Raw genomic sequence first — 14,840 nt, 5'->3', positions numbered from 1 at the left:
TCAGCTTCGCCAATTGGAAGAATCCGGCCGATCACGGATGACCAATCAGAATTGCAGATGACGATTCAAGTTGGCCAATAAGAAAGCTAAAAGGCGAGGTCCGGGCGTCTGTTGCTGGGTAGATAAGTTAAAGGATTCAGAGAAGAGGGCTGGGGTGGGGGGGAGGGTGTCACTGTATTCCTTAGTTTGAGGAAGCCCTTTGTTTACTAAACAGACAATTGCTAGGCGGCTTTCAAGTCGCTACAGCATCCCTCCTGGGCTTTTTTTTTTTTTTTTAAACTCTCAAGAAGCTGGGGGACGTATAGGCAGTAGGGAAGAAAGACTAGCAAGCAAGACTTTAGACGACAGCTCGAAAGTCGGAAGCCAGACGGGAGTAAGGGTGGTGACGGGGTGGGAGGGGCGTGTAGGAAGGGAGCTCCGGGCGTCTGCGCAGAGCCCATGGCTGGAAGTACGGAAGGCGGGCGCGCACACGCCGTCGTGCTACGAGGCACTTGAGCCGTAGCCAGTCCTTCCCGTCTCCGGCTCCGGTGCGGCTGCGCGGTGGAATCACTGGCGGCGATTGGCCCAGGGGTGAGAGGGGGCGGGAGGTAAGGGGAGGGAAATCGGTCGTCCTCGGCGCGCGCCCGCCCGCGGCAGGGGAACCGAGGGGGCAGGAAGGAAAGCTGTTCCCCGCTGCGTTGTTTTGGGCTCAGTGAGCCGAAAGGGGGAGGGGAGGAGAGGGAGAAACAAACACTACGTAGCGGAGGCTGCGCGCGGCCTTCGTGCCTGCGTGCGTACGTGCGTGCGCTCGCTCGCGCGGGCTCAGTGCTGGCGCGTGAGGCGGAGGCGGGCGGCGGCGGCGCCTGCGCGGTCGGGCTCGGTCGACGGTTCGCAGGGGAGGAGGCGGCGGGAGGCGGAGGAGGCGGCGGTGGCGATGGAGGTGAAGCGGCTGAAAGTGACCGAGCTGCGGTCTGAGCTGCAGCGGCGGGGCCTGGACTCGCGCGGCCTCAAGGTGGATCTGGCGCAGCGGCTGCAGGAGGCGCTGGACGCCGAGATGCTCGAGGACGAGGCCGGCGGTGGCGGGGCCGGGCCCGGCGGGGCCTGCAAGGCGGAGCCTCGGCCTGTGGCCGCGTCGGGCGGTGGCCCGGGCGGGGACGAGGAGGAGGACGAAGAAGAGGAGGAGGAGGACGAGGAGGCGCTGCTTGAGGACGAGGACGAAGAGCCACCTCCTGCCCAGGCCTCGGGCCAGGCCGCGCAGCCGCCGCCGGAGCCCCCGGAGGCGGCAGCCATGGAGGCCGCGGCCGAGCCCGATGCTTCCGAGAAGCCGGCAGAGGAGGCCACGGCCGGGTCAGGTGGGGTAAATGGTGGCGAAGAGCAGGGCACCGGCAAGGGGGAGGAAGACGAGCCGGAGGAGCGGAGCGGGGACGAGACACCAGGATCCGAAGCTCCGGGTGACAAGGCCGCGGAGGAACAGGGTGAGGAGCTGGTAGCGGAGCCCGGCCCCAAACTGCCCCGACCCAGCAGTCAGCCATGCACCGCGGGGTCCGTTTCCTTGTTCTCGCTTGCCCGAAAGCGCAAGATTCCCATCGCCTTTTGGTGGGACTCTCTCCCCAGGGGAGGTGGCTTTCATTCTCTACCCACCTTTCTGGAGGGTTTGACGGCCTCTGGCGGCCCCCCTCTCTGCAAGAGGGAGCTTCCTGCCTAACTTGGTTCCTTGGTGGTGGTGGATGGAAGTGAGCGATTTTGCATGCGAACTGCTTGTGAGCTACCTGTGGAGCAGTCTCCTGCCGTATTGGTTATCTTTTCCTAAAGCGGGAATGCGATGAGAAATTGGCTATTGCAGGGACAGCCAGACAGGACTGTTGGAGGCTTTGGCCTTTGGGTTACCTATTGGTATTTCCGCCTTAAAAATATTAAGCAATAGGCTAAGTTCGCCAAAGTCCGCTCCATCACATTACTGGCGCTTGAGCCACACAGTGAATCTGAAAATCTAACCTTGCTCCTGCTTTAGCAGCCTGTGGTTTGAGGGTGTGGAGTTTAATAGTTAACTAGTGAAGGGAAAGTCTTAATCTAGTGCGTTTAGAGTAAGTTAGTTAACACCAGTTGGCTAGATGTTTTACCTTGCTTGAATTCTTATGATTAAGTTTGAATTTTTCCACTGAGTCTGCCGATGGACAAATTTGTGGATTGGCTGTGCACTTAAAGCATTTTTAAATTTTAGGTCCCTGACTTCCTGAATTGGAACTATTGAGTTGTTGGTGGGTTCACAGAATAACCTCGTGGAAGAGAGTGTGTAGAGTTGCCCAGGGAGTTAGTGACCTTTCTCTCTCTCCTTTTGAAGTGATTGGATGGTTAGACCAAATCCGTAATTATCTGTCAGAGTAGGCAGGAAAACTAGAGGTGCTTCCAAGTCTTGCTGTGTAGTGGGGTGCCTTAATTCTTACAATACATTTTTTTAGGCTGCTATTAGTAATCATGGTATAATTGGAACCCTTTCTAAGACAGTCACATGCAAGTTGCAGATTGTTTGTTCTGTGTCCTGGAACAAAAATCCCATTACATAACCTTTGACTTCGTGTGTATCCCAAATAGAAGATAAAAAAGGTTGAGGGATAAAGGACTGCTTTAAGGAAATTATTGTTAAAAACCTTAATGTTGCAAACTACAAAAGCTTGAAGAAAAATTCCAGTTTTTTTCCCTCTTGCAGAGAATGTTGCTAAATATACGACAACACCTTTCTACCCCAAATTATGTGCAGTAAAGATGCAGTATTATTTATGGGTCTCTTGTGACTTAATGGTTTGCTCTTGGCAACCTTCAGTTAAAAAAAAAAAAATTCCATGATAGAAATACAGCTGTGAATATGCACCTGAGTCTGTTTGCTGTACAAGTAAAAGCTGTGGATGGCTGTGCATTGTAAAGCTGGAAAGGCAAACTCTTTAAAAAAGACACATACGCTCAGGCTTCTGTATCATGAAGCTGTGGGAAAATGTTGGAAAATGTGTATTAAGTGCCTAGTTTACATCCAAACCTGACAATCAAGAGTCAAAATTAAATTAACCTATGAAATTCTTTAAAGACTTAGAGGATTTTTTTAAACGTCATATTGGTGGGAAAATCTGCAAGTTTGACCTGATTTAAGCAGATAAATTTAGAATGCAAAAATTGTCCAATTTTTATCTACTGCTTGACTAATTAGCCCATAATGTCCATCCTTTTTTCTTTTCTTTTCTTTTCTTTTCTCTTTTCTTTTCTTTTCTTTTCTTTTCTTTTCTTTTCTTTTCTTTTCTTTTCTTTCTTATGAAATAATCAGCCAGTGACAGGAAGATGATCTTTGGAAATAAAACGTTCTGTGGATGCAGTGGGAAGAACCTGGCTATTCTGATTAGACAGCTACTCAGCCCCTTTAGTTTCTATTGGTTCTGAGCTTATTCTACGCTCCAAGATGAAAACTGATTTTCTTTCCCTCCTTTTTGTAGGAGATGACCAAGATAGTGAAAAGTCAAAACCAGCAGGCTCAGATGGTGAGCGGCGGGGGGTAAAGAGACAGCGGGATGAGAAGGATGAACATGGCCGAGCTTACTATGAATTCCGAGAGGAGGCTTACCACAGCCGGTGAGGGAAACAGTCCCCTTCATTGAAAGGGGTGTCTGCTCTGATTTGTTATCTACCTGATGTTGATTGGAGAGTATGGAAAGAGGGGTGGCTTAAAAATGCAATAGGTTTTTCTAGGCGTAAGTTTCAGATTGAATCCACTCTGAAAGCTCCTGTTGCTCTTTTCTCATTTGCTGATAGAAGCTGTCTGCTGGAATTTTATATTCACTGATAGTTTAAGACTTGATACAGACACCCCTCAAAGAAGAGGGCTTTGGATACACCGTATTTGCTTTTCTCTCATACCTATAGCTCAAAGTCTCCACCACCCCCTGAAGAAGAGGCAAAAGATGAGGAGGAGGATCAAACTCTTGTGAACCTGGACACGTGTATGTATAAGGCAGACAGGTTGGGGTTTTCAACCAACCTAAAGTGATTTTGGAGATTAAAACTTCATGGCCTGCAATTTTTAAGAGATTTAGCAATAGGAGACTTTGTATCCGTTCTTGACACCTGGGTAGATTTGCGTTCTGTTGATGATTTTCAAGTATTGGGCTTTGGAATAAACAGATTGTTTCTTTCTAACAGATACCTCGGATCTCCATTTTCAAGTGAGCAAAGACCGCTATGGAGGGCAGCCGCTTTTCTCAGAGAAGTTCCCCACCCTTTGGTCTGGGGCAAGGAGTACTTATGGTGTGACAAAGGGGAAAGTCTGCTTTGAGGCCAAGGTAGTGTATACAGCTCTTTAAGACCATTTGTTTATTAAATTATTTATTAAACTGCTACGTACTGGTTCCTGCCCCCCAGTATTTTATTAATGCAGAAAAGGCACCACACTTGAATGATAACCTTAGCTTCGGCAACTGACAAATTGACCCCCATGGCTTTGGTTTAAGTTCACTGATAGCTGGTATTCTGATGTTGAGTTGTGACAGTTGTTTTCAGTTGATACAAAAGTCTTGTCTTTCCAGCTCAGACTTTGCTCCTGAGTTGGTCAGAGTATCTGAGAGTTCCTTTTCTGACTTGGCCAGGTAACCCAGAATCTCCCAATGAAAGAAGGCTGCACAGAGGTTTCTCTGCTTCGAGTTGGATGGTCTGTTGATTTTTCCCGTCCACAGCTTGGTAACGTTCTTTTTAACTGAATCGTTAGTGTTTGCTGCCGTGTCGTTTATTCCATGGGAAATTTGGGTGTAGGTAACTAATTTGCTGTCTGTTCTAGGTGAGGATGAATTCTCTTATGGTTTCGATGGACGAGGACTCAAGGCAGAGAATGGGCAATTTGAGGAATTTGGCCAGAGTTTTGGGGAGAATGATGTCATTGGCTGCTTTGCTGTAAGTGCTCCTAAAAGTTGTGGATTCTTAGCGAGAAGGGAGTAGAGGGCACTGGGAATTCAACTTGCTTCCTAACAGCTGCTGTCTTCTATGCATTTAAAAAAAACTTTTTTTTAACGTTTACTTAACGTTAAACACAGAGCATGAGCAGGGGAGGGGCTGAGAGATGGAGAGAGACAGACTCTGAAGCAGGCTCCAGGCTCTGAGCTGTCAGCACAGAGCCCGATGTGGGGCTCGAACTCACAAACCGCGAGATCATGACCCGAGCCGAAGTCAGACGCTTAACCGACTGAGTCACCCAGGCACCCCACTCTTCTATGCATTTGATGTATTGTTTGCTTAGTTGTGTTTAGCAGTCTGAGTTTTGTTGTTTTTTTTAAAGGTTAAATTGCAAGATTTAATCAGTCGCAACTCCTGTAAGGTCTTGAATGCTCTTGTTTGTTGTCACTGTAGAATTTTGAGGCTGAAGAAGTAGAACTTTCCTTTTCCAAGAATGGAGAAGACCTAGGTGTGGCATTCCGGATCAACAAGGAATCCCTGGCAGAACGGGCCCTCCTACCCCATGTCCTCTGCAAAAATTGTGTTGTAGAATTAAACTTTGGTCAGAAGGAGGAGCCCTTCTTCCCACCACCGGAAGAGTTTGTGTTCATCCATGCTGTGCCTGTCGAGGAGCGTGTGCGCACTGCAGTCCCTCCCAAGACAATAGATCAGTGTGAGGTATGCCAAACGGTGTGCAAAACTTATGCTTTGGAATGGTTGGCTTGAAGACTTTTCTTAAAGCTTCACCTGACTGGGCAGGTGATAATGTTCTTAAATTGGGCTTTATGAACCTGACCCTCACTTAGTTTTCATGGCATTCCTGGTCCTGTTTACTTGTAGGTGATTCTGATGGTTGGACTCCCTGGATCCGGAAAGACCCAGTGGGCACTAAAATACGCAAAAGAAAACCCTGAGAAAAGATACAACGTCCTGGGAGCTGAGACTGTGATCAGTCAAATGAGGGTGAGTTGCTGGGAGAGGTGAGCTGTGGTATTTGCTCTGGAGGTTCCAAGTAAATGCCTATAACCCTTTCCTGGTGGAGTTGGTCTTAATATATGTTTAGGGCTTTTTTTTTTTTTTTTTTTTTTTTGCTGTGTTGTCAGATTTCTCAAAGCAGATAAAACCTGGAACATATCCAGATCAAGATGGAAATGACTCTTAGGGAGTGGACAGCATGCATTCACAGCATTGAGGAATAGGAATGATATGCTATGAATAGCTATGATAGCTTTGATCGCATTAAAAGAGGTGGCATTTACCAGTGACTCTTGGGTTTTAACTTGCTGCTTAACTTCTTGTGTTTCTCTTCACTTCCTCTCAAACTCATCAGATGAAGGGGCTTGAGGAGCCAGAGATGGACCCCAAAAGCAGAGACCTTTTAGTTCAGCAAGCCTCCCAGTGCCTTAGTAAGCTGGTCCAGATTGCTTCCCGGACAAAGAGGAACTTCATTCTCGATCAGGTATTGTTGAAAACATTGACAAGAAACCTGATTTTACAGACAGTCCAAAGATGAAAGATTTGGCATCTATTTAATCTGGTAAAACGGCTTACAGTCCAAGCGGGGTGCGTATGTAGAGGGAGACAGAATTAAGGATCAGAAACAGGTTCCCTAAGTATGACCGAGTGGTTGTGTTATATGACTGAGTCATAATGTTTTTGGAATTCAGGGATACCTTTTTATTTGTGTTTTTACCAGAGAGTATATGGACCAGACTATAAAACACATAATAGAGGCAATGGGAACAGAGGTGGAGCTTGTGTGGATTCCTGGCTCCACCACTTAACTAGGTTTGTGGCCTTTGACGAGTCTTGGTCTCTGAGTCTCAGTTTTCTTGATGTGCAAAACGGAGTAATACCTGTCATATAGAGTTTGAAGAATTAGAGGAAATTGTGTCTATAAGACCCCTAATTTCTTGCTTCACTTGTAAAAGATGCTCAGTAAGTGAATATGAGTGGTAATTTTTATTCCTGAAACGTCTGTTGTTCTTTCTGTCCCTAGTGTAACGTGTACAACTCTGGCCAACGGCGGAAGCTGTTGCTGTTCAAGACTTTCTGTCGAAAAGTGGTGGTGGTTGTTCCTAATGAGGAAGATTGGAAGAAGAGGCTGGAGTTGAGGAAGGAAGTGGAGGGAGATGATGTGCCTGAGTCTATAATGCTGGAGATGAAAGGTGGGCTAATGTTACACAAGTTAGGGAGCCTGTCCTTGGTCAGTGCACACCTTTCCAAGGCCTCTTAGCACTTGGAGCGATTCTCCCCATCTAAAGTGTAAATCTGGCGGCACCTACCTGGCTCAGTCGGTAGAGCATGCATCTCTTGATCTCAGGGTCATGAGTTCGAGTCCCGTGTGGGACATAAGGCTTACCTGAAAACTAAAAGTGTAATCCAAAGAGTAAACTAATGGTAAATTAAGAGTAAATCAAGGAAGCACTTGTAGGTAAATGAATGAGGAGAGTAACTGGAGAAGCAGTAACTCCTTTTTTTTTTTAATTTTTTTTTTTTTTTTAACGTTTATTTATTTTTGACAGAGACAGAGACAGAATGCGAGTGGGTTAGGGGCAGAAAGACAGGGAGATGCAGAAGCAGGCTCCAGGCTCTGAGCTATTAGTACAGAGCCTGACACGGGGCTTGAACTCACGAGCTGTGAGATCATGACCTGAGCCGAAGTCGGACGCTCAACCGACTGAGCCACCCAGGCGCCCCAGCAGTAACTCCTTGATTCATTCCAGAGAAGATACAAAAAGTGAGGTAGTGACTGACCACAGGGTGATTAAAACTCAAAGCCGAGGCTTTGTTGATTCCATTATTCATTTAGTAAAAGTTTCAAGGGTGTTCACTGTTTGTCCAGTACTCTTTTAGGCATAGGGGAATAGTGAATTAAATGAAGCTTTGTCTTCATTGAATTTATATCTTCGGGGGGGGCGGAGTTTGGAGTGAACAATCTTATCAATATGTCTTGATTTCTAATATCACGTTAGGCTTGTTTTTTTGTTTCGGTTTTTGGTGTGTGCCTGAAGTTTTTAATATAATACAAAGCCTTATAGCAGCATCTCCATGAGGCAGAATTAACCATCTTGATTGGTCCCACTTCCTGCTGTTCCGTTGTTCCCTCTAGAGTGTGATTTTTTTCCCCCTTTGCTGCCTTTAGCTTCTGTCATCCCACCTGTCTGCTCGGCTACTGGCTCTTTCACTTCTGATAATGCCCAGGCATGGGAGCTAGTTAACCATCTAAGAGCTGGATTTTCCAAGTTGACTCAGGATGAACCATGCCAGTCCATAAATGATTCAGGTCCTTGGAGGAATTTAGTTCAGTTTTATAAAACTGAGGGCTCACTGGATTCATCTAAGGGTCAAGAGAGCCCCATAGAGCTGAATTCCACTGAGACTCACCCTCAGAACTTGATGTCTAGAGACTGGCTAATGTGCTGGCCCATCATGCACAAGTGGTAAATGAGGCCGCTTGTACTCTTGTCTCCTGTTCTCTCCTCATATAGATGAGTAAATGCTTTTTGGTTTGGGTCACTTTCTCATGGAGTCTCTCTTAGCATGTTGTCTAACCAACACCAAAATTTCCTCAGTTATTTTTAGCCTCTAGCTACCTTCATCTGTCCTGATAAGAAACTTTCACCCAATTCACTGTTAATTTATTATGGATCACTTGAGAACTGGTAAATCTAATTTGCAAGTAGCCCTTTGCTTGGGACTGTTACAGTTCAGAGGAAACTTCTGATAAGCCAGTGGGTATGAACCCAGCACCTTCATGTGCATAGAAAATCCCATTCTTCCTACAGCGGGGTTTTCGGGGTGAGATCTTGCATGTGTATGTGCTTTTCAGCTCCCAAAAGCTTCTCCCTTCCTCTTGCAGCCAACTTCTCTCTGCCTGAAAAATGCGACTATATGGATGAGGTGACCTACGGGGAGCTGGAGAAGGAGGAAGCTCAGCCCATTGTCACTAAGTACAAGGAGGAGGCAAGGAAGCTGCTGCCCCCCTCCGAGAAGCGGACAAACCGCCGAAACAACCGAAACAAGCGCAACCGGCAGAACCGAAGCCGAGGCCAAGGCTATGGTGAGTCCCGGGGACCTGCCAGCCCCCTGCCTCAGTCTGTTCTTTGTGCTGCGCACAGCAGGAGCCACAAGGAAAGGCTAAGGAAACCAAGTCCAGTCCCAGACAATGAGGAAGTACCTTCTATATTATAGGAGCATATGCTTCCTGTGTCCTTCCCCCCGCCCCCCCCCAACCACCTTCTTGCACTTCTTCCATAATCCTTCAGCAAAAGGGAGTTACTTTTCAACAAAAATGTTTGTGTCCTCGAAAAGTGTTTGCGCAAGCTTCCCGTGCAGGTGTTTTTTCATTATTAAATACGAGCCCCACACTTTACCTCATGCTTCGCTTTTCCAGTATGTCCTCAGGACTTACGCAGTGAGGTTAGATTCCCAACCCGAATTTTCTTGCTGCTTTTGTCTGTTGGATCAAGCCAGCTGTGCAGACCAGAAAGTGAATGCATTATTCAGTAATTTGGGGGGGTTCCAAAGTAAGTTAAGCTAGTAGTAGAATTCACTTTCCTCCTGCATGTCTATCTAGTTTGTCAGTTAACCCCACAGTGTGCATTCACTTGACCTTAAAAATGTGTGTGTGTGTGTGTGTGTGTGTGTGTGTGTGTGTGTGTGTAAGTCAACAAAGCTTCTGAGTGTCTGCCGTGTGCCAGGCACTGGGAATACCAGGTTTCTGCCCTAAGGAGCTTGTTATTTAGACTTTGTTTTTCATTCGCATAAAATAATGGGTCTGGGGTACAGGATAGCTGGGGTCCCTTCCAAGACTGAAAGTCCGTGATTCTACGAATGGCAGTTTTTACTCCTGTTTCTAACTCTGCCATGTATCCTTTTGCCATCTTAAATGTTTTGCAGGAATTGGGCAGGTTCCAAAGCAAGGTGGCTTGGTTTTCTTGTGTCTCTATTTCTCTGCCCACCCCCCCCCCCTTCAGATTCTTTAAAAAGCTCCTGGCTGGTGCCTTAATTACCACCGTGTGAGCCTGACAGAAACAGGCTTCCTATTCCCCCAGAATTGCCTTTGGCTCCGACTTTTTGATTTCCACTCAGACGTGGAGCCAGGACCCCATGCCAGCTGTGTGAGCGCGCTCTCCATTTCTCTTCCAGTGGGCGGGCAGCGCCGAGGCTACGACAACCGGGCCTACGGGCAGCAGTACTGGGGGCAGTCTGGAAACAGAGGGGTGAGTGCAGCTCTCCTTCTGCTCCTCCCTCTGGGTTGTGATGGCCATTCCTACTGGCTTGGGGGAGCAGAGTGGTTTGGGCTGTTTTCTCAGGGCTTAGGGTTTTGCCCATTTAATGTGTTCCTCTGGAAGAATTTATTCTGGGAAGATTAAGCCTGTTGATAATGTCAAGCTCTGATGTGTGTCTCACTCAAAACGGGATGGCAGTGGATCCTGACGCCCAAAGCCCACCAGTCTTCACTTCTCCTTTCTCAGGGTTACCGTAATTTCTACGATCGATACAGGGGAGACTATGATCGATTCTACGGGCGGGATTATGAGTACAACAGATACAGAGACTATTACAGACAGTACAATCGGGATGTGAGTATTCTCTGGGGATGGGGGCGGGGGTGGCAGGACTAGAGGAATGAGTGTCCTGCCTCTCCGAGCTTGGCCAGCTGTGGCTCTGAGTGATGGGGTTTCCCCTCTCTTCTAGTGGCAGAATTACTACTACCACCCCCAGGACAGAGACCGATACTACAGGAACTACTACGGTTACCAAGGGTATCGGTGAAGCCCCTGTCATGCTCGCCTGTCAGCCATGAAGCTGAATCTCTAGGGGTGCCAGGCACCCCCCCAAAACACAACCAAGGAAAACAGGGGCTGTTCGGGTGGGGCTGAGCTGCCGGGGAGGGGCGGTGGGGGGGAGGGTGCGCAAGCAGGGGCAGGGGAGGGGGGAGGTGGAAACGACAAAACTGTACATTTTTTTTAAAAGTTTGTTGAAAAGAATATTGTCTTATTCTATAAAACATTTCAAACCTAGTTAGATATTTGTAATCAAAAAACATTTGTGCAGAAAGCGGCACTTAGGGCTGCCTGTCCTGTATCCTGCGGTTGGACAGGAAAAGAACTAAAAATGTCACCCTTCTGACATTCTAAGGCAGCTGGACTGGCAGCCAAGGAAGGGAGAGCGGAGGAGGTGGTGCGGAGAGGGCGGGGACGCCCATGAGGGCACTCTCCCCGGAGCAGGCAGGAGTGGGGACAGAGGGAGCACTTGTGACCGGGGCAGTGAAAATAAACGATTGGCTCTTCTCAATCACTTGCACCAACTAACCGTTTGTATTTTCTTTACTGACCTTTCCCTCTTGGGATATCCGGTCTGGTGGGCTGGGAGGCCAAAGCGTCCCTGTCTCCCCTTTTCCCGTGCCTCGTGCTGTTTGGCTGAGGCTTGGAAGACCACCCGTCGGGCGGCTCCGTTCTGGAGGCTTCCCAGGCCAAGGAGGCACGGGGACCGTTCGTGATTGCAGGGCAGAATAGCCGGCACTCTCCATGTACCCGTTAATGAGTTTCCATAGACTCCTGGGGGAGAAGGGCATCGAAGCCCTCAGCCTGAAGATTGTGACTTGCCAGTCTCTACTCTGTCTTCCAAACTTGAGACAGGCGGGAAGTCCCTGAAATCATCTCTGTTAGAGCATCTGTCCTCTTATAGTGCGAGAGAAGGAGCGTTTCTCAGGGTTTCAGCTCACACAGAAACGAAGCAGGATTCTTTTCACTGCAGCAGGAGATGTATATAGGTGAATCCTGTGGTGTGGGCTACCAGGCCCAGGTGCTGAGAATAGCAACTATTTTATACAGTGTGGAGGGCATGAGCCCTACTGGTTTTTTTGATACACAGGTAGAGAGTGAATAGGAAAGGGGAGGGAGGGGGGCGGGGGGCGGGGTGGGGGGGGCGGGAGGCAGCTCGGAGTGGGGCTGCTGAACTTGGGGAAGAGCGAGAATGTGAGTGCGTGTAATGTGTGCATGAGAGGGAGCGCCCCCTCCCAGCATCTTGAAACAGGATTTGTCTGGGGGTGCTGTCCCTGCATGTCCCCACAGAGGCCTCTCGCCGAGAGACTTCTATTGGGATAGTGTTTGTTTGTAACTTTACCAACCCCCTCCCAGTTCTTGATGAACAGCTTCAGGTTGCTGGGCTCGAGAATATGGGTGGGACATGAGAATGCTCTTTCGACATTCAGCTTCAGTTTTCATTCATCTTCCTGCTCAGCATTCTGTCAGCCTAGAACTTACTCTGCACACACCATGTATTGCAGCACTTGCTAGTGAGGGAAGACCCAGGGTAGCGTTGTGTTACTTACCAGACGATGTGTCCATTTCCTCCCCTGGGCAGTTCTCTGCCGAAAATTCTGTGCTGAGATTTGACCTTTCCCTCCCTCCACTGATACCTCCATGCAGCCCTTCCTTCCCTAGGCAGGCAGGCCCACATCTGGTCCTCTGGTCACCCCCTGCCCGATACACCCTTCTGCCCTACAAGTACCTCTGACCCTGAGGCTGGAAGAGGGGTGCTGGCGCGAAGGAAGTTTGCTTGCTCCTAACAATGTCCTTTCTCTTGGCGCCTGCTTCCTTGTGGTGCCATCATGGATCTGTGTGAGGCAGTGAGTGAAGTGATTGCATGAACCTTTCTGTAACCCGCTCACTTTTTATCGTTAAGGGAGTTTGAGAGAGCTTTGCTCGTAGTGTCAAGGCAAGGAGGCAAAAACTGGAGCCCAAAGAAATTCCCTTAGGGCGAGATTATGTCACAACAGTAAGTTGAATTTTGAGGCAGAAGTTGCCATCCCTTTTCAAATGTTCAGTCCTCCAGCGAATAGTATCTTTTTAGAGTCACATGGTTTTGGGGTGCTAGGCCCTCAGGGCCGGGGTGGGGGGCAAAGAGCTTAAGCCAATTGGGGGGGTTGGGGGAGTCAGGGGAAGGTACTTGCTGTTAATTTTTGACACCAGAAAGTCATCTTTAAAAAAAAAAACAAAAACGCTGTTTTTCTGATGGATGGAGAGTGAAACTGCCACATCCTTGTTGGTTTAGCCCAAGAGATCCCTTGCAGCAACTGTAGATGTCTGGGTTTTGTTTCTGTCTTTTTATTGTGAAAAAAAAAAAAAAAAAAAATGTTACGGGGAAAATGTGGATTTACCAAGAGGGATCCCTAGCCTTGTTTTCCTTAGAAGACTTGTTTAGTGTTTTATCAGACGTCTTTTGTAGTTGTTGTAGATGGAAATGCTTGTGAGAAAAACAAACACCACATGGAGCCTGTAAATGTTTTTGCACAACCTGTAAAGCATTCTTGGAAGTGGCCAGTAAAAAAGGGTTTTACCGTTTAAAAAAAAAAAAATGTAACTGTGTCATTGTTTACATCTGTAACTTTTTCCTCCCCTGTTCTCATTACATCCTGGCAAAAATGTAGGCACCGTAGCTTCCAGTTTTAGAATAAATAACCATTTGGATTGAATTCACCCTATCTCCTGTGGCTGCACTGACTGGGGTGGAGTGTGTCATGGGGGGGATGGAGTGACCGATTTTTGGTGCTGCTTCCTCAAGTTGTACTGGGTCCAACCAAGGCTGGCTTTCCCCTTGCGTGGCTCTCACTCCCTTCTGATTCTACTATTCACTTGATGATTGTTAGCCTCCTTAGTGCCTGCTTCTGAGCGCCTGGGCCACTGGAGTAGAAGAAAATACATGATAAATCATGATCCATTTGGCCTGTACTAAAACCACTCAAATGCTTAAGGTTCAAGGTAAAGCCGGTTCCGTTTGGGAGCCAAGTAAGTTTATTAATGATTAGTTGTCACTTAGGAGGAAAAGCCTTCCTATACCAAGGAAGATGTTAGATAGGGCTTATTTTGGGGAATAAGAGTGTCACTTGAATTAACAAAAGCACCACTGCATTACTAGCACTAACTGATCCTAATTGTAATTCTAATACATGTTCAAGGACTCATTAAGGCTGAGATGCCTACAGGCTCACAACCCCAGTTTGGAAATGGTTGTGCTGTAACAGATATAGGTCCTGCTCTAACTCCTCCCTCTGTACGAGACAGATGTTCAGACCCCAGGGACCTACAACTGTGTATATATAAAGGCTATCCTTGATTTCAGTGTTTGCCCATACTCTGGGATATTTAAAGTTACTCAGTGTTAGAGCTAATTAATAAGTTTTAGTGGTTAATTATAGTTAACGTCTGGTCTCTGGTAACCTCTTAAACCCCCTTTTTCCCCAGCTAGGGCTACAGCCATCACCCCCAATCTGAGGAGTATGAAAGTTGTGCAGAAAAATTAAGCAGAGGCTTAAAACAACACACACACAACTCCTATCAAGACTACCTTTAGTGAGCACTTCTGGCTTTTTACCAAGTCTGAACTTACGTGGAAATTTTCACTTACTCTTCTGGAGTTTGCCCAACACTTTGATGCAGTAGAAAAAGAGCAAGGTTCTTAGTGACTGCTCTGCATTGCTTGCTACTTAAGCGTATATAGTACAATCATTCATTAAATATTTGAGTGCCAGCTATGTGCCAGACTCTTTCAGGATGCAGGGATTAAAATAGACTTGATCCTTTCAGGAGTTTTCATGAAACACCCAAGAAGAAACTAAAGCGGACTCCTGAACAGAATGAGGGTAGGGTCCCCACTGTAGGATGAGGTAATGAATTAGATTACCTCCAGGGCCTGTTAGGGCTCAGAAATTCAGCAGCAGCTGGAAAGCTGCTGTTCCTGAAGGTGCCCCAAGTTCATCGGGTGCCCCTGGACCTGTGGATACATCCGTAGGAGACGAAGTTCGGTTCCTGGTAGAATGCCCTTTATTCCCTTGGTTTCCTCTCTGCATTCCTGTATGCTTACTGTCTTACTGCGTGAAGGAAGTG

At 47.5% G+C, this 14,840-nt stretch overlaps 1 protein-coding gene across 2 annotated transcripts; it reads left to right on the top strand.

Annotated features, from left to right (window-relative positions):
- Positions 1 to 891: 891 nt before the first annotated feature.
- HNRNPUL2 (heterogeneous nuclear ribonucleoprotein U like 2) lies at positions 892 to 10,788 on the top strand. Of its 2 annotated transcripts, XM_040466281.1 has the most exons (14): positions 893 to 1,454; positions 3,459 to 3,594; positions 3,886 to 3,962; positions 4,162 to 4,301; positions 4,605 to 4,695; positions 4,793 to 4,905; positions 5,359 to 5,622; positions 5,785 to 5,907; positions 6,275 to 6,403; positions 6,944 to 7,112; positions 8,807 to 9,007; positions 10,096 to 10,169; positions 10,425 to 10,532; positions 10,648 to 10,788. In XM_040466281.1, the coding sequence occupies exons 1-14, from the start codon at positions 914 to 916 to the stop codon at positions 10,723 to 10,725; spliced, it is 2,244 nt and encodes a 747-aa protein (XP_040322215.1). In that variant the 5' UTR covers positions 893 to 913; the 3' UTR covers positions 10,726 to 10,788. The 2 variants fall into 2 exon arrangements, with proteins under 2 accessions (XP_040322216.1, XP_040322215.1); XM_040466282.1 differs by lacking the exons at positions 10,096 to 10,169; positions 10,648 to 10,788 and having other exon boundaries at positions 892 to 1,454; positions 10,425 to 10,512.
- Positions 10,789 to 14,840: the final 4,052 nt, after the last annotated feature.

This window comes from Herpailurus yagouaroundi, unplaced genomic scaffold, assembly GCF_014898765.1.
Source record: "Herpailurus yagouaroundi ecotype Mexico unplaced genomic scaffold, PumYag 569, whole genome shotgun sequence".
In the NCBI taxonomy this organism is placed as follows: Eukaryota; Metazoa; Chordata; class Mammalia; order Carnivora; family Felidae; genus Herpailurus; species Herpailurus yagouaroundi.
The sequence above is the reverse complement of the archived record's forward strand: the minus strand, read 5'-3'. Positions and strand labels throughout refer to the sequence as shown.

What these genes read in the sequence shown, in the direction of transcription:
- HNRNPUL2 (XM_040466281.1), top strand. Translation starts at nt 914, where the DNA reads ATGGAGGTGAAGCGGCTGAAAGTGACCGAGCTGCGGTCTGAGCTGCAG. An exon ending in TCTTGTGAACCTGGACACGT is followed by an intron (nt 3,963 to 4,161) that starts GTATGTATAAGG and finishes TCTTTCTAACAG; the next exon opens with ATACCTCGGATCTCCATTTT. An exon ending in TATAATGCTGGAGATGAAAG is followed by an intron (nt 7,113 to 8,806) that starts GTGGGCTAATGT and finishes TTCCTCTTGCAG; the next exon opens with CCAACTTCTCTCTGCCTGAA.